At 42.1% G+C, this 20,312-nt stretch overlaps 1 protein-coding gene across 1 annotated transcript in view; it reads left to right on the plus strand.

The window, feature by feature from the left end:
• NRK (Nik related kinase) overlaps positions 1 to 20,312 on the plus strand; it is a 348,898-nt gene that overhangs the window by 312,174 nt on the left and 16,412 nt on the right. The window contains exon 31 of the mRNA XM_077285205.1: positions 17,502 to 17,641. Coding sequence (XP_077141320.1) covers positions 17,502 to 17,641 — 140 coding nt within the window. The remainder of the gene's footprint in view (positions 1 to 17,501; positions 17,642 to 20,312) is intronic.

The following is a 20,312-nucleotide window of genomic DNA, read 5'->3' on the forward strand; positions in this document are numbered from 1 at the left end:
TACTTAAGTGCCACGTACTTAAGTGCCACGTATTTACGTGCCACGATATTTCAGTGCCACGTATAACCACATAGTTATAGTATTTATAGTACGTGGCACTGAAATACGTGGCACTGAAATATCGTGGCACTGAAACACGTGGCACTGAAACACGTGGCACTGAAACACGTGGCACTGAAACACGTGGCACTGAAACACGTGGCACTGAAACACGTGGCACTTAAATATGTGGCACTTAAATACGTGGCACTTAAATACGTGGCACTTATGACTGTCAGAAAATGTTCATTAAACGGTTAGAGGTGAGGTTAGGGGTAGGGTTAGGGTTACCGTTGGGATTAGGGTTAGGGGTGTGTTTGGGTTAGGGTTTCAGGTAGAATTGGGGAGTTTCCACTGTTCAGGCACATCAGGGGCTCTCCAAACGCGACATGGCGTCCGATCTCAATTCCAGCCAATTCTGCGTTGAAAAAGTAAAACAGTGCTCCTTCCCTTCCGAGCTCTCCCGTGCGTCCAAAAAGGGGTTTACCCCAACATATGGGTTATCAGCGTACTCGGGACAAATTGAACAACAACTTCTGGGGTCCAAGTTCTCTTGTTATCCTTGGGAAAATAAAAATTTGGGGGGCTAAAAATCATTTTTGTGGGAAAAAAATATGTTTTATTTTCACGGCTCTGCGTTGTAAACTGTAGTGAAACACTTGGGGGTTCAAAGTTCTCACAACACATCTAGATAAGTTCCTTGGGAGGTCTAGTTTCCAATATGGGGTCACTTGTGGGGGGTTTGTACTGTTTGGGTACATCAGGGGCTCTGCAAATGCAACGTGACGCCTGCAGACCAATCCATTTAAGTCTGCATTCCAAATGGCGCTCCTTCCCTTCCGAGCTCTGTCATGTGCCCAAACAGTGGTTACCCCCCACATAGGGGGTATCAGCATACTCAGGACAAATTGGACAACAACTTGTAGGGTCCAATTTATTCTGTTACCCTTGTAAAAATACAAATCTGGGGGCTAAAAAATCATTTTTGTGAAAAAAAAAAGAATTTTTATTTTCACGGCTTTGCGTTACAAACTGTAGTGAAACACTTGGGGGTTCAAAGTTCTCACAACACATCTAGATAAGTTCCTTGGGAGGTCTAGTTTCCAATATGGGGTCACTTGTGGGGGGTTTGTACTGTTTGGGTACATCAGGGGCTCTGCAAATGCAACGTGACGCCTGCAGACCAATCCATTTAAGTCTGCATTCCAAATGGCGCTCCTTCCCTTCCGAGCTCTGTCATGCGCCCAAACAGTGGTTACCCTCCATATATGGGGTATCAGCGTACTCAGGACAAATTGGACAACAACTTTTGGGGTCCAGTTTATTCTGTTACTCTTGTAAAAATACAAAAGCTGGGGGCTAAAAAATCATTTTTGTGAAAAAAAAAAAGAATTTTTATTTTCACGGCTCTGCGTTATAATCTGTAGTGAAACACTTGGGGGTGCAAAGCTCTCAAAACACATCTAGATAAGTTCCTTAGGGGGTCTAATTTCCAAAATGGTGTCATTTGTGGGGGGTTTCAATGTTTAGGCACATCAGGGGCTCTCCAAACGCAACATGGCGTCCCATCTCAATTCCAGTCAATTTTGCATTGAAAAGTCAAATGGCGCTCCTTCCCTTCCAAGCTCTGCCATGCGCCCAAACAGTGGTTTACCCCAACATATGGGGTATCTGCGTACTCAGGACAAATTGCACAACATTTTTTGGGGACCAATTTCTTCTCTTACCCTTGGGAAAATAAAAAATTGGGGGCGAAAAGATCATTTTTGTGAAAAAATATGATTTTTTATTTTTACAGCTCTGCATTATAAACTTCTGTGAAGCACTTGGTGGGTCAAAGTGCTCACCACACATCTAGATAAGTTCCTTAGGGGGTCTACTTTCCAAAATGGTGTCATTTGTAGGGGGTTTCAATGTTTAGGCACATCAGGGGCTCTCCAAACGCAACATGGCGTCCCATCTCAATTCCAGTAAATTTTGCATTGAAAAGTCAAATGGCGCTCCTTCCCTTCCAAGCTCTGCCATGCGCCCAAACAGTGGTTTACCCCAACATATGGGGTATCTGCGTACTCAGGACAAATTGCACAACATTTTTTGGGGACCAATTTCTTCTCTTACCCTTGGGAAAATAAAAAATTGGGGGCGAAAAGATCATTTTTGTGAAAAAATATGATTTTTTATTTTTACGGCTCTGCATTATAAACTTCTGTGAAGCACTTGGTGGGTCAAAGTGCTCACCACACATCTAGATAAGTTCCTTAGGGGGTCTACTTTCCAAAATGGTGTCACTTGTAGGGGGTTTCAATGTTTAGGCACATCAGGGGCTCTCCAAACGCAACATGGCGTCCCATCTCAATTCCAGTAAATTTTGCATTGAAAAGTCAAATGGCGCTCCTTCCCTTCCAAGCTCTGCCATGCGCCCAAACAATGGTTTACACCCACATATGGGGTATCAGCGTACTCAGGACAAATTGTACAACAACTTTTGCAGTCTATTTTCTCCTGTTACCCTTGGTAAAATAAAACAAATTGGAGCTGAAATAAATTTTGTGTGAAAAAAAATTAAATGTTCATTTTTATTTAAACATTCCAAAAATTCCTGTGAAACACCTGAAGGGTTAATAAACTTCTTGAGTGTGGTTTTGAGCACCTTGAGGGGTGCAGTTTTTAGAATGGTGTCACACTTGGGTATTTTCTATCATACAGACCCCTCAAAATGACTTCAAATGAGATGTGGTCCCTAAAAAAAAATGGTGTTGTAAAAATGAGAAATTTCTGGTCAACTTTTAACCCTTATAACTCCCTAACAAAAAAAAATTTGGGTTCCAAAATTGTGCTGATGTAAAGTAGACATGTGGGAAATGTTACTTATTAAGTATTTTGCGTGACATATGTCTGTGATTTAAGGGCATAAAAATTCAAAGTTGGAAAATTGCAAAATTTTCAAAATTTTCGCCAAATTTCCGTTTTTTTCACAAATAAACGCAAGTTATATCGAAGAAATTTTACCACTATCATGAAGTACAATATGTCACAAGAAAACAATGTCAGAATCGCCAAGATCCGTTGAAGCGTTCCAGAGTTATAACCTCCTAAAGGGACAGTGGTCAGAATTGTAAAAATTGGCCCGGTCATTAACGTGCAAACCACCCTTGGGGGTGAAGGGGTTAAAGTCCTGTCTGTTGGTTTCACAAGTCAATTTTTTTTTCTCAATCATGAAAAATAATCTTTTTTTTTTTTTTCCAGTGTCCGGGGCCCATTTTTTTTTTTTCTATGTTAGTTTTTACAAACCTTTTTTACCTTGTAAGAAAAAATAAATAAAATAAAAGTTCTTAGTTTCTCCTGCCCATTAAAAAGTAAAACAAGGATATTGACTTTCATTGCCATGTTTGATCAGCAGCATGGATCAAAGTAGGACAGATCTTGTTTTTCGGGGTTTTGTTTTTTTTTAAGCGGGGCAGGGGAGGGTTTGCAGACAATCACTCCATAAAAGAAAATGGACTTGTGAAAAGGCACATTGATTGTAATGGAAAAAAAAAATAGTCTCTTATACTTTTAGCATTAAATTATTGTACAGGTACACAAATGCGCCATTTGGCCAATGTACAAACATATATACACACGACGGCGCACTGCGAGTAATGAATACATTAACTCTAATAATGTTGTAAGCCTTAAAAATGTAAGGTACTTGGAGGGTTTTTTTATGAAAAAAAAGTGAAAAAGCCATCTAACCACTTCAAGGCGTAACGAAATATGGATGGTCCCTATCACTAATGTCCTACCTCTCCATGTGTCAAACATGGCCTCATCTTAAGGAGGAGTGAAAAGGAGACCAGGCATCACTCACACTTAAAACCTTGTCTGTGAAGGAGTAAATAGGAGTGCCAAGTCCTGGAAGACCTCTAACTCACAATGTAGACTGCAAAATAGGAAAAATAGATTCCACACACCTTTAGGATTAAATTAAGATGTGTAGGTAAAAAGGTCCATGATTTATTCACAAAAAGATCACCATTACTTGTGGAGAAACTTAGTCATCTCTTGGAGAGTACATGGCATGTGAGACCTCAAGTATTGCTGGAAGCAGATTTTAGTAAAAATGTCCTGCACCTTAAGGATCTTATGAGCACCACAGTCACATAGATGTTGTGGATCAGTGATCACCGTGTCAATAATAAGCTTTCCTATAAGATAATTTAATTAAAAACAATAGTGGTGAACTGTAACGCTCAACTGATATGTGGCTCATCAAAGGCATTGTCACATGAAGATAACTCCGTCCATACATCCTATTTGGTATATTTTATATATTTTACTTATATAGCATCATCATGCTCTGTAGTGCTTTACAGACATCATCGCTGATCCCATTGTGGCTCATAATCTAAAGTCCCTATTTTTAGAGTGTGGGAGGACACTGGAGAACTTGGAGGAAACCCACGTAAATACGGGGAGAACATACAAACCTCTTACAGATGTTGTCCTTGGTGGGAATTGAAGACAGGACCCCAGTGCTGCAAAGCTCCAGTGCTAACCACTGAGCCATTATGCTGTCGATTTGAATACCTAAGATGTAGGAACCTCCCATTAGGAGTCAGATTAGATAGGGTTCTGGTTGGCTAGAGGTGTCCTTCTATTACAAGGATAGCCATTCATCTAATAGCTTCCTGACGTATGAGAAAGACCTGGAGCAATCAGTTGATTACCCTTATACTGACATTTTTAATACTGTCTATGATAAGACTTTCACCTTCATAAGCGTATAAGACAAGTGCTGTCCGTGCATGGAAATCATAGCATCTTCTGCAGGCTTTCTATGAGCAGGATTACGACCAGAAGAACATAGGTCTGTGTCTCCATTTCCCCGATGTAAACAAGCAAGATCCGTGATTAAAGCTTCTTTGAAGGTGGCAAGAGGCTGTTTATTCAGTCAATAATTGACTTTTCCCTTAGAGATGATGCCTAATGTTAATCAATAGCTTAATCGCTTTCAGCCTTCTGGCTGTCGATTTCCACCATTTTTCCGGTATCCGTCAGGAGGGCTGGCATGTTTTTACTATCTTGTCAGCTGTAGAAGTATATACCCCGGCCATGTTTTATCAGCCCGTGCTGTCAGCTGTAATCTCACATGGACGATGAGACTCCTATTTTATTTAATCAATTTGTAGGAATACATTAGTGGATTAGTCGGACAAGGTTTGGGGGGTTTGATTTTCTCTTATATGGCAGGAGTCAAATGCAAATGTACAAATCCAAATGTGCGTTAGTCAATGATCGCTAGAGAAATATTGTGCTGCTGTCATAAAAATATTTATCTAAATAAATGAAAGCCTATAAAGCCTGGTTTAAAGTGAAGCTTTCACAAAATTGTACATACAAGCTGCATGTATCATTAAATAAGACCATATGAGGCCGGAGTACTTACTGTGAAAATCCATGTCAGAATAGCTGCATAATCCTTTTACGATAGTTTAAAATCTATCTCCTCCCACTTAGCCTGATTGACAGTTCCTCACTGTCCTTCCTTCCTGCTGATAAAATCTCACACTGCTCATCACAAGCTGCAGCAATCAGTCAGGCCGAGTCAGTGGAGATCAGATACACTTGTATTCATGAGCGCTCTCTCTATAGCTGGTCTCCCATCATGTTCACCTTTATATAGCCTTTCTGACATGGAATTTCAAAGTAGGTGCACCAGTCTCATCAGGTCTAAGATAGCTATTTATTAATATATGCATCTTGTATTGTGAAATCTGATGATAGTTATGCAGTTTTCACCGCTTTTTATTGATCCTGAAACTACTTTGCAAATAGTCTCATTCCGTTTTTGTGCACACAGCCCCTATGTGTTTCCATAGCTAAACTTCAAACATACCCTAGTATTGGTCTGATTTCACAATCTACTTTTTTTGCCTTCACCTTATACCCAACTAATTTTAACCCAAATACTGAACAAACACTTGGAGCAGGCACTAGAGGGGATATTTGGGCAGATACTAAAGTTGGAATCCGTGGCTTATTGCATCATTTCTCATGTTATTCCCTACGGAAAAATGTATTTTGAACAATGTTTTTGTCCCAATGGCTTTGATCATCTAACCACCCCCTGGTGTGCTGGCTTATCCCCAACCAGTTCCCACAATCCGTCTCTCCTGAGCCTGGATTATGGTCTATAAATTTAGAAACATCCTTAGGGGTGCACGAATGTGGGGGTGCATGCGAGCATCCCCGAAGCAAAGCATCCCAAATATAAGCATCGAGATAAAGCAGTTATTCCATGGCAGTTAGTCAGGGCAGGAGTCAGGTAACCCACACTCTGCTCTCCCTTCTGTCCATGTGCTTTATTCCTATCCTCCTTCCCTTGCCATCCACTTTCACCGCTCCATCACCCTCCATCACGACTCATATACATCAGCTCCTCTCTCCTTCCCTCTCCCACATACAGCTCCCATGCACTTCTCACCTACCTGAAAAACCTCAGCCCATCTTGCCCAAACACACTGCACAAAAAAATTTGTACAATTCCAAAAACTACTTGCTCTTTATCTTCCTAATCCTAATGATTTCAGGGGACATCTCCCCCAACCTCAACCCCTACCCTACCTCACATCGAAACCTTACTAATCTTACTAATATTAGTTGCACTCCTTCATCTCCTTTCAATTGTGCCCTTTGGAATCCACGGTTTGTATATAACAAGCTTTTCCTATACAATTACTTTCTGAAAAACTCTCTTAATCTGTTGGCCCTCACGGAAATCTGCTTTCAGGATTCTGACACTATCTCTCCTGCTGCCATTTCCCATGGTGGCTTATAATTCTCACATTCCCCAAGACCCATAAACAGACATGGTGGTGGAGTCGGCATACTCCTGTCCCCACAATGCACTTTCCAGGTCATCCTCCCAGTTCCATCACTCTCATTCCCTTCTTTTGAGGTCCACACCATTAGGCTCTTTCATCCCCTCTCTCTCAGAGTAGCGGTCATATACCGGCCCCCAGGCTCACCCGCCTACTTGCTAGACCATTTCTCTGCCTGGCTGCCGCACTTCATGTCCTCAGAACCTATACAACCCTTATCCTGGGAGACTTCAACATCCCCATTAATAGCCCCATTTCCACATATGCATCCCAGCTTCTATGACTAACCACTTCTTTAGGCCTCTCACAGCTCTCAACCTCTGAAACACAAAGACGGTAACACCCTTGACCTGGTCTTTGTCCGGCTCTGTTCAATCTCCCAACTAGATAAAACACCGCTTCCCCTATCTGACCATAACATTCTCTCCTTCACACTCACAATTTCTCACCCACCCCAGCACACTCCTACCTACCACACATTCAGAAATCTACATGCTATTAACCCTCATACACTTTCAGACTCCCTACACTCATAATTGTCCCCAATCTTCTCTTTTTCCTGTTATGATCTGGCTGTACATCACTACAATGACTGTTATGATCCTCAGTGGCTTAGGATCACAAATCTAACCAGCTAAGTAGAAGATAATAGGACGAGCTCTGGGGATGTGGTAACTGGACTGACCGCAAACCTGATCCTAACCGCAAACACTATAGGCAGCCGTGGAACGTTTCCTGAAATCCTAGACGTCTCTTCACGGCCTGAGAAACTGACTACCCCTAAAGAGAAAGTAAAGACCTCACTTGCCTCAGAGAAATAGCCCCAGAGATATAGAAGCCCCCCACAAATAATAACGGTGAGTTAAGAGGAAAAGACAAACGCAGAGATGAAACAGATTGAGCAAATGAGGCCCGCTAACGCTAGATAGCAGAAAATAGCAAGGGATCTGTGCATTCAGTAAAAAACCCTATGCAAAAATATCCACGCAGAGAATGCGAGAACCCCCACACCAACTAACGATGTGGGGGGAGCAACTCAGCACCCCAGAGCACCAGCAAGCAAGGAAATCACATATTAGCAAGCTGGACAAAACTCATCATATACTAGGAAACATCTTGAACACAGATGAGCAAAAATAAGCAAACAAAACTTAGCTTCTCTTGAGAGACTGATAACGGATGTAGACAGGAGCAATCAGAATAGCACTGAATACAACGACAACAGGCAAGGAATGAAGGACCAGGTGGATTAAATAGGAAACCTGACTAGCAGATGACGAGACAGCTGATCCCAGCCAGAAACCTGCAAAATAACAAAAAGCCACCAGGGGGAGCCCAAAGAGAGAACTCACACAGTACCACTCACGACCACAGGAGGGAGCCCGGAAACAGAGTTCACAACAAATGACATTCTTAGAAGCGCCCTTGACCAAGTAGCTCCCATCACGCTCAAAACCTCCAATCACAGAGTAAAACAGCCCTGTCTTACATCGCAAACCCGATTTCTCCAGCGATGCTCTAGGTGTGCTGAATGCTTATGGAGGTAAACTCGCACACCAAAAGACTTCATACACTTCAAACTTATGTTATGAACCTATAATTCTGCCCTTCACCTCGCCAAACAGACCTACTTCACCACTCTGATCTCCTCACTATTCAACAACTCCAAGAACCTTTTTGACCCCTTTCACTCCCTCCTCAGGCCAAAAGCACAAGCCCCTATCACAGACATTTGTGCTGATGACCTGGCCTCCCACTTTATAGAGAAAATAGATAATATCTGTCAGTAAATCCGCTCCCAGCCACCAAGTGCAGTGACTCCCATTCCTCCCTGCATTTACCCTGGCTCACTTTCCACATTCGATCCCATCACAGAAGAAGTCTCCAAGCTCCTCTCTTCTTCTCATCCGACTACATGCACTACTGACCCCATTCCTTCTCATCTCCTCCAGTCATCACAACTCACCTAACTACAATCTTTAATCTCTCCCTCTCCTCTGGCATTTTCCCCTCCTCTTTCAAACACTCTATAATTACTCCATTACTAAAGAAACCCGCCCTCGACTCATCCTGCACAAATGACTACAGACCAGTCTCCAATCTCCCCTTCATCTCTAAACTCTTGGAGCGCCTGATCTACTCCCGTCTTATCCGTTACCTCTCCATTCATTCCCTCCTAGACCTTTCACAGTCCGGTTTCCGCCCCTTACATTGGCCAGAAACTCCACTCATCAAGGTGACCAATGACCTTATGACAGCAAAATGTAACAGTGACCACTCTCTGCTCATTCTTCTCGACCTTTCTGCAGCTTTCGACACTGTTGACCACCCTCTCCTACTCTCTAGGCTGCAGTCACTAGGCATTAAGGACACTGTTCTCTCTCCTGATTCCCTTCCTATCTTTCTGACCGCTCCTTCAGTGTTCTGTTTGCTGGCTCCACTTCATCTCCTCTTCCTCTCACTGTTGGGGTACCTCAGGGCTCAGTCCTTGGCCCCCTTCTCTTCTCCCTCTACACGGCCCCAATTGGACAGACCATCAGCAGATTTGGCTTTCAGTACCATCTTTATGCCGATGACACACAACTATACACGTCATCCCCTGACCTTACCCCCTCTGTATTACAGAACACCAGTGACTGTCTGTCCGCAGTCTCCAACATCATGTCCGCTCTCTATCTGAAACTCAACCTCTCCAAAACGGAACTTCTTCTGCTTCCGCCATCTACTAACCTCCCTAAATCTGACATTTCCCTCTCTGTGGGTCACACCATAATAACACCCCGGCAGCAGGCGCGCTGTCTGGGTGTTATGTTTGACTCCGATCTCTCCTTCACATCCCATATACAATCTCTTGCCCACTCGTGCCGCTTACACCTGAAGAACATCTCTAGAATCCGCCCTTTTCTCACCATGGAAACAACAAAAACCCTCACTGTCACCTTGATCCACTCCCGCCTGGATTACTGCAACGCTCTATTAATTGGCCTCCCCCTTACTCGACTTTCCCCTCTCCAGTCTATCCTTAATGCAGCATCCAGGGTTGTCCATCTAGCTAATCGGTATTCAGACGTGTCCACTCTTCACCAGTCTTTACACTGGCTGCCCATTCATTATAGAATCCAATTCAAAGTACTTGTTCTCACCCACAAAGCTTCCCACAGTGTGGCACCCCCTTACATCTCCTCCCTCATTTCGGTCTATCGGCCTAACTGACCGCTGCGCTCTGCAAACGACTTTTGACTAACCTCTGCACTAATTCGTACCTCCCACTCCCGACTCCAAGACTTCTCCCGTGCTGCACCAATCCTCTGGAATGCTCTACCCCAAGATATTAGGACCATCCACAATTTGCATAGTTTTAGGCACTCCCTCAAAACAGTTGTTCAGAGCGGCCTATCACATTCACTAATCAAAGTCATTTTAGGTTTGTGTGTGTGTGTGTGTGTGTGTAGCCCATTCACTAGTTCCATGTATCCCCCACCCCCTAAAGATGGCTGGACCATCATTGTAAATACATCATTGTAAATACACACCTGTACTTTGTCTCTCCCCCACCTCATTGTAGACTGTAAGCTCTCACGAGCAGGGTCATCTTATTTTGCTTTAATTATTGTGTTGTTAATGTTGTTACTTATGACTGTTGTGTTTGAAACTGTTAAACTGTAAAGCGCTGCGGAATATGTTGGCGCTATATAAATAAAGATTATTATTAATAGTTTTTGGCCACTTACATACAGATTGGAAAGCCTAAATGTCATGCATTTATGGCAAATCTACAATACGTCATAAATGTGTGATATATGGTGTCCAGAGGCTGAATGTGAAGGTATGACCACACAGCCCTCAAAAGGGATTATCCTGAACTTTAACACTGATGGCTTATCCTAAGGATAGGTAATCAATGTCTGATCAGTGGGGGTGCGAAAACCAGAACTCATGCAGTTTAGCTGTTCTAGTTGTGGGCTAGAACTACTCAGTTAAGGAGCTGCACAGCACAGCTCCTTTGACTGTATACAGGCCATGGCCAGGTACTGCACATCCACCCCAATTCAAATTAATGGGGGGCTGGATGTGCAGTACCTGGCTGCGGCCACTATTCCATCAATGGAGCTCTGTAGCTCTGTAACTGAGCAGTTCAGGCTGGCGCCAACACTTGGAACATCTGATCAGCGGGTGTCGCACCCCCACCGATCAGACATTGATGATCTATCCTAAGGATAAGCCATCAATGTTAAAGTCTAGGACAACCACTTCTACTAGATGTGCATGTTATAGTTTGCTAGACCTGACAGAATGGAAGTCAGGGGAGCCTCACTTCCAACAAGTAGGTAACCCAGGTGTTTGATACCGACTTATCAAATATTTATTGTATATTCATAAATTTACTTTAAAAATAGCGTTAAACTAAGAAAAAAAAACTTAGATTATTTTTTTAATTTTATTTTTGGGCCATGAGGACATCTTCTATACCCATAATTAAAATATTATGTTATGATGTTAATGTTTTATGCTTTTGTACTTTGTATTATTCTATATATTTGCACCTAACAAACTAGAGGTGCGAGTAGTGTAGTTTATCACCTTAGAACGTACTTTCTATATATATTTTCCATCTGGTAATATTGCTTAGTATAGCTACCTGATGACCTTTCCAGGTAGGTTTCCTAGAATGATTTCAGAGTCAGGATGAGGTCAAGTTTACAAGGGAATAAATGAGCCCTGAACATTCATGTATGAACACAAATCCTATAAATAATCTTCATATATCAGCCCCATAAAGGACATTCCGTGATCCGGCCTGAACATGGCATCAGGTGCAGATCTGCGGATGTCATGCTGAGTTCCTATGCCTCATTACACTCAGCTGCTTTGTACTTTTGGCCTCAACCTTCAATGTATTATAAAGCGTGTACAGTTTTTTTATATTTCACCCTAGCTCCCAACACAGCAAAGTTCACGTCTGTCAGAGTGGAGTGAAAGCCATTACAAAATGATTTAAAGGGTTTGTCACCGGCAAAATAATAACATACTTTAAGGATGCTGCAGGCTGTTAACAATGCAGCAGGATGGGAGTAATTACTTATTTTGCCTTTTCATGAAAAATATAAAGCTTCACCACACCAAACTGTTGCACCACTTTTGACTAGAGAATAGTGATGAGCGAGTGTGCTGGCATGAGGTGTTATCCAACCATGCTCGAGTGCTAACCGAGTGTCTTCGGCGTGCTCGAAAACTATGCTCGAGTCCCCGCAGCTGTATGTCTCGAGGCTTCTCGACAGCCGCGAGACATGCAGCCACGGGGACTTGAATATATTTTTCGAGCACGCTGAAGACACTCGGTTAGCACACAAGAACGGGCACTCATCACTACTAGAAAACTTATTGCTGACATTGTCAATATGTTGGAGGCGATCCAAAGCGTGATATAGTTTGTGAAGGATTAGTGTGTCACCCACCATATACTCCAACATCTACTGACTCTCCACTCACCCAAAGTCACCAAAAAAAGTCTTGTGTGTAGATCTAAACTGAAATCTATCGATTAGATGAAGATCCCAGAGGGCACTTTTTGTCACAAACTGATTTATTGTTTAAATCAGGTTGTATTTTAAAGTATAAAAAATAGCAATGGTTCTAATGTCATATTACAATTTATATATATATACACATATATACACTACCAGTCAAAAGTTTAGGGTCACTAAGAAATTTCCTTATTTTTTAAAGAAAAGCACAGTTTTTTCAATGTCGCTAACATTAAATCATTCAGAAATACACTCTATACATTGTTAATGTGGTAAATGACTATTCTAGCTGCAAACGTCTGGTTTGTAATGCAATATCTTCATAGGTGTATAGAGGCCCATTTCCAACAACCATCACTCCAGTGTTCTTATGGTACTTTGTGTTTGCTAATTGTGTAAGAAGGTTAATGGATGGTTAGAGTACCCTTGAAAACCCTTGTGCAAGTATGTTAGCACAGCTGAAAACGGTTTGGCTGATTAGAGAACCTATAAAACTGACCTTCCTTTGAGCTAGTTGAGAATCTGGAGCATTACATTTGTTGGTTCCATTAAACTCTCAAAATGGCCAGAAAAAAAGAACTTTCATGTGAAACTCGACAGTCTATTCTTGTTCTTAGAAATTAAGCCTATTCCATGTGAGAAATTGCCAAGAAACTGAAGATTTCCTACAACGGTGTGTACTACTCCCTTCAGAGGAGAGCACAAACAGGCTCTAACAAGAAAGCGGGAGGCCCTGCTGCACAACTGAGCAACAAGAAAAGTACATTAGAGTCTGTAGTTTGAGAAATTAATGCCTCACAGGTCTTAAACTGGCAGCTCTATTAAACATTACACGGAAAACGCCAGTGTCAACGTCTACAGTGAAGAGGCGACTCCGGGATGCTGGCTTTCAGGGCATAGTGGCAAAGAAAAAGCCATATCTGAGACTGGCTAATAAAAGGAAAAGATTAATATGGGTAAAATAACACAGACAATGGACAGAGGAAGATTGGAAAAAAGTGTTATGGACAGACAAATCCAGGTTTGAGGTGATAGGATCAAACAGAAGAACATTTGTGTGATGCAGAACAACTGAAAAGATGCTGGAAGAGTGCCTGATGCCATCTGTCAAGCATGGTGGAGGTAATGTGATGGTCTGGGGTCGCTTTGGTGCTGGTAAAGTGGGAGATTTGTACAAGGTAAAAGGGATTTTGAATAAGGAAGGCTATCACTCCATATTGCAATGCCATGCCATACTCTGTGGACAGCGCTTGATTGGAGCCGATTTCATCCTACAACAGGACAACGACCCAAAGCACACCTCCAAATTATGCAAGAAATATTTTGGGAAGAAGCAGGCAGCTAGTATTCTATCTGTAATGGAGTGGCCAGCGCAGTCACCAGATCTCAACCCCATTGAGCTGTTGTGGGAGCAGCTTGACCGTATGGTACGCAAAAAGTGCCCATCAAGCCAAACCAACTTGTGGGAGGGGCTTCTGGATGCATGGGGTGAAATTTCTCCAGATTACCTCAGCAAATTAACTGCTAGAATGCCAAAGGTCTGCAATGCTGTAATTACTGCAAAGGGAGCATTCTTTGACGAAAGCAAAGTTTGAAGGAGAAAATTATTATTTCAAATAAAAATCTTTTTTCGAACCTTGTCAATGTCTGGACTAGATTTTAAATTCATCTGGCAACTCACTTGATTAATAAAAGTATGAGTTTTCATGGATAACACAAAATTGTGTGGGTGACCCTAAACTTTTGAAAGGTAATGTGCATATACTGTATATATACGCTGTGTATATATATATATATATATATATATATATATATATATATATATATATATATATATATATATATATATATATATATATATATATTGTGATGCAGTGACCCCTGTGGCAGCTAGGGGGCGCTGTGTGTGCTCCTTGGGATATGCATGGAGGCATATCTGTTGTGATAATGGTGGTGAAACAGTGACTGGCATTGTTGTGAATGGCCGATATGTGTCGCAGAGGGAGTCTGCGTGGTAAGTCTGATGTAATGTGGTTGTTCTGGGACCTGTAGTCCTTCAAGAGTTTGTGTAGTGTTGTATAATAGTCAAGGGAGACTTACTAGGCTAGTTGTGTGAGATGGGCAGGACAAACTAGCCACACATCCACACTCCCACCTGTGGGAGTGGTTAAGGGTATATAATGTGACCAGGGTGTGGGTCACATGTTCCTGTGTGGTTCCAGTGTTTGGACCTGAGTGGTGAAGGTCCTGGAAGTATGTGTTGGATTTCCTGGGAGTAGGAATCCTGAACAGCACATACCAGTGTGTTGGATTTCCTGGGAGTAAGAATCCTGAAGAGCACACTGGGCAGCATGTGTTGGATTTCCTGGGAGTAGGAGTCCTGAGGGGCTCATGCTGGTGTGTTGGGAGGTTCCGGGAGTAGGACCGGATCCCTGAATAGCGCACAATAAGACTCTTATTCTGGATTGTCTATGTTGGGGGAAGCTACCGTCCTTCGGTGGGTCTGGACTGACTAAGATATGCCGGCCAGGCAAGTTGGTGATTCCCATGAGGCAGCTTTCCCAGGAGAGAGGACTGACAAGGAGTCAGCAGGTGGAGCAGGAGCTCCCATCAGGTACTATACAGACTGTTGGTGCTTGTGATGTTCTATGAACTGTGTGGTCTCACACGGCAACTGAACGGAGTGAGGTTCAGCGTATTTAGAGACTGCGACCCAGAGTCATATGTGCTGTATGTGACTTGGGACATTGGTGAACTGTTTGGCGTATGGACATCCATGGTAACTGGGCGAAGTGAGAGGTCCAGCATGTTTAGTGTCCGTGAGTCAAAGCCGTAAATGAAGTGTTTAAGATAAAGCTGCAAGTTAATATCACCAGTTGGTGCCTGTTGTGTTCTATGGAATGTATATAATGAACTGTGCATAACCTGGTTTATGACACTTTAATAAACCGTATAGACTGTATTTAAGTGAAAAATCGCGTGCCTGACTATGTTAATCCCGAGCCAAGCGAGTGTCCCCCAATACACTCAGTAAGAGCAATCTTAATATATATATATACACATATATATATACATATATATACATATATATACATATATATATATATATATATATATATATATATATATATATATATATATATATATATATATATATATCAGAAAAAAAATAATCTTGCAATCTTCATAAAATCCATTTCGGATCCATACTTCTTATTCTTTTAGGAAGAATTTTTAGAAGGCTCCTTTTTATTAAGGGCATGATTACAATGACAGGTAACACTTATCTGCTCCACTAGTTATACCGCACCATCAATCACAACAAATGTCACAGTTGACCCTGCTCTCCCTCTCTTCACGATGACTTTTGCACATGCTCATTAAACACCTCCATACGAAAGGTGGAATTAGGGTCTGACCATTGCGGCTAAGTACATGTTTGTTTCCTGAAACAACAGGAAGTTAGAGTCTAAAAAAGCCCCAGTGACTGAGTGAAAATTGCAAGATTTGTATTTTTGATTTTTAATACAGATTATATAATATAAAAAAAAAGTTGTGAAATTAGAAAAAAAGAACACAAAAAACTGATAGGACCTTTTGTCCCATTGTGTGCCCTCTAAAGCTACACTGCACTCTGACACTAAAAATTAACTATACATTTCTTATGTATAGTCACCCTAACTCATGCCTTATGTTTGCATCTCATGCATCTTCCACTCAGATCATTGTTTAAGAAGCAATCCTCCCATCAAAGTTTTTATCCTCTTAATATATTGTAATCATGAAATTACTATATATAGCACTGTGCACTTACAATTGCTCATTTTGCCTTTCTACCCAGTTAAAGGGAATCTGTCTCCTACTTTTTCGTATATAAGCTTGGGCCACCGCCATTAGGGGCTTATCTACAGCATCCTGTAATGCTGTAGATAAGCCCCCGATGTAATCTGAAAGATAAGAAAAATAAGTTATATTATACTCACCTGGGGGGGGGGGGGCGGTCCGGTCCAATGGGCGTCGTGGTCCGGTCCGGCGCCTCTCAACTTCATGCGATGATGACCTCTTCCTTGCTTCTGTCGCGGCTCCTGCGCTAGCGTACTGAATTGCCCTGTTGAGGGCAGCGTAAAGTACTGCAGTGCGCAGGCGCTGGGGCCTCTCTGACTTTTCCCGACACCTGTGCACTGCAGTAGTTTGTGCTGCCCTCAACAGGGAAGATAAAGTATGCCTGCGCAGGAGCCGCGACAGAAGCAAGGAAGAGGATGTCATCGCATTAAGATGGGAGGGGCCGGACCTGGACCCCGACACCCATCAGACCGGACCGCACCGGACCGCCCCCTCAGGTGAGTATAATATAACTTGCTTTTCTTATCTTTCAGGATACATAGGGGGCTTATCTACAGCATTACAGAATGCTGTAGATAAAATGCTGTAGATAAGCACCTGATGGAGGTGGCCGCAGCTTATATACTAAAAAGTAGGTGACAGATTTCCTTTAATTCTTCTCTTTTCCATTAGGTCTATGACATCACGTGATTAAAAACAGACTAGCTGAATCTTTTAAACTCTATGTAGAAAAATAAAGTCTCCCTTCCTTTCATGAGTCATCATTAGATCTACAATTCTACCTCACTGCAAACTCCCTGGCAGGGGAAGGAGTGGTGCAGCTGGGTCAGGAGCTGAAGAAGAGGTGGAGCTGGGCTGAGAGTGACTTTGCAGTGATGGATAATTATAATATAGTTCTAACGATGACTCATGTAGGAAAAGAGACTTCCTGTTTTTGCACAGAGCAAGAATTAACTGGGTAAAAAATCAAAATGAGCAATTGCAAGTACACAGTGCCATATAATATGATGATGGCAATATATTAGGGGGATAACAACTTTGACGGGAGGAGGAATGCTTCTTTAAGTTCCTCCTTCTTCCAAAAATGCCATAAACACTGGACTGGTGTCCTGCAAATCTTTTTGCTCAACTATTACAACCTCTCTATTCGATTTTGCTTTTGTAATTTGTAGCTAAGGCAATGCAACAGCCTCATCCTCAAAATTAACCACTTACATTTACCCTTTTGCAGCATACCTTCAGTCCAATCAGATTATGGGCTGGGGGGAGAAGGCAATCGAGCTGCGTTCTGGAGAGACGGGAACTCTAGAAGGAGTATTCATGCACAAGAAGGCACAGAAGTTAAAATTTTTGTGTGAAAGAAATGACAAGGTAAATCTCATCTAGGACTGCTATCGACTATGTGCAAAATAAGGGAAAGGTGTGTTGGTTACAAGCGCTCACTGTTAGAAGAATTATACAGAGTAGGAGATATTCATTCATTCATCAAGATTAAAACTGATAGCCTAATAGTAATTAATTCTGTTCGTACAGACGTTGATGAAATCTCTTTTTTCAAAAAACTGTATGACAACCTACTAAATGTAATGGCCACAAACCCTTTCCTACTCCATATGTAAAAGTAAAACATGGACCAAGAGTTCTTGTTGATCCAAGCTGTACTATTTACAGCAGTCGACCTCCTGCTGCAATGAACGGAGGTCATTCTAATTTTCCACTCCTTAATTATCACTTTCAAAAGCAACGGCAACTAATTTTTAATAAGGAGAGGTCATCCTAAAAATTGTATTATATTTATGCAATCCCGATTCTCCCCCCAAAAAATTGGACCACTTTGTAAAATGTAAAGAAAACAAGAACCCAATGATTTGTAAACCTCTTTTCCCCATATTTTATTCACAGTAGAACATAGAACACAGATCAGTGAAAATTGGACATTTTTCAATTTAATTTGAAAAAAAAAAAAACAAATTTAGAAATTAATGGCAGGTACACATTTCAAAAAAGTTGGGACAGGAATAACAGAAGACTGGATAAGTCATTAAAAACAGCTGGAGGATAAATTTTCAACTAAGACACATGACTGTGTAAAAAAATGTTAGAGAGGCAGAGTCTCTCAGAAGCAAAGATGGTCAGAGGTCACCAATCTGTGAGAAACAGTGTCTAAAAATTGTGAAAATTTCAGACAAATGTTCAATTGCAAAAGACTTTGAATTTTCCAGTACATAATATCATCAAAAAGTTCAGAGATTCTGGAGAAATTCATGTGCACATAGGAGAAGATTGATTGTCAAAATTGAATGCTGATGATGTACAGGCCATCAGACGGTACTGCATTAAAAACTGCAAGGGCTCAGAAATCATTGATTAAATGGAGAAATGCAAGATAAAGCTCTATCATGCAGAGATGAAGCCATATATCAAAACAATCCAGAAATGTTGCCATCTACTTTGGGCCATATCTCCTTTAAAATGGACTGAGGCAAAATGGAAAACTGTTCTGTGATCAGATTACTCAAAATGTGATTGTGAAATTCTCATGGAAACCATAGGTGTTGTGTCCTGCGGACTCAAGAAGAGAGGGACCATCCAGCTTGTTATCCGCCCATATTTCGCAAACCAGCATCATTGATGGTATGAGGGTGCATTATTGTCTATGACATGGGCGGTGTCATGATCTCTGCAGGCAGAGATCACAGCAAGCCTATAGAGGGACAAGCTCTCGGAAGATGGAACTATACTGACCATGAACTAAGCCTGCCGCGCAACTAGAAATAGCCAGGTAGCATTTCCTATTTATCGCTAGATGCCCAGCTCTGGCCTAAGACCTAAATAGCTAGCAGAGGGAAATATAAGACCTGGCTCACCTCTAGAGAAATATTCCAAAGAAGACAGTAGCCCCCCACATATAATGACTGTGAGTTCAGATGAAACAACAAACGCAGCAGGAAAATAGTCTTAGCAAATTTGAGGTCCGCTTACTAGATAGCAGAAGACAGATAGTATACTTTCATGGTCAGCAGAAAAACACTAACAAAACACCATCCAGAGATTACCTTAAACTCTGGCATTAACTCATAACGCCAGAGTAGCAATCCCTGATCAACGAGAGCTTTCCAGACACAGTAACAAAACTTCAGCTGTGAACTGGAACAAATAGGCAAAACAAAACATGGACAAAAGTCCAACTTATCTAGTAGTTGTCTAGAAGCAGGAACAAGCACTGAGAGGCATCAGATAACATTGTTGACCGGCAAGAAACCACCAGAGAAATGAGCTTAAATAGCGACACCCACTACTGATGGAACCAGGTGAAACAGGAAAGAGGATGACAAGTCCAATTCCAAAAGCGGCCACCGGGGGAGCCCAGAATCCAAATTCACAACAGTACCCCCCCCTCAAGGAGGGGGCACCGAACCCTCACCAGATCCACCAGGGCGACCAGGATGAGCCCTATGGAAGGCACGAACAAGATCAGAAGCATGAACATCAGATGCATTGACCCAAGAATTATCCTCCTGGCCGTAACCCTTCCAGTTGACCAGATACTGGAGTCTCCGTCTGGAAACACGAGAGTCCAAAATTTTCTCCACAACGTACTCCAACTCACCCTCAACCAACACCGGAGCAGGAGGCTCAACTGAAGGCACAACAGGTACCTCATACCTGCGCAATAACGACCGATGAAAAACGTTATGAATGGAAAAGGACGCAGGGAGGTCCAAACGGAAAGAAACAGGATTAAGAATTTCCAATATTCTATAAGGGCCGATGAACCGAGGTTTAAACTTAGGAGAAGAGACCCTCATAGGGACAAAACGAGAAGACAACCACACCAAATCTCCAACACAAAGCCGAGAACCAACACGACGATGACGGTTGGCAAAACGCTGAGTCTTCTCCTGGGACAACTTCAAATTGTCCATAACCTGCCCCCAGATGTGATGCAATCTCTCCACCACCGCATCCACTCCAGGACAATCCGAGGATTCCACCTGACCGGAGGAAAATCGAGGGTGAAACCCCGAATTACAGAAAAACG

Source organism: Ranitomeya variabilis, chromosome 2 (genome assembly GCF_051348905.1).
Source record: "Ranitomeya variabilis isolate aRanVar5 chromosome 2, aRanVar5.hap1, whole genome shotgun sequence".
Taxonomy (NCBI): Eukaryota; Metazoa; Chordata; class Amphibia; order Anura; family Dendrobatidae; genus Ranitomeya; species Ranitomeya variabilis.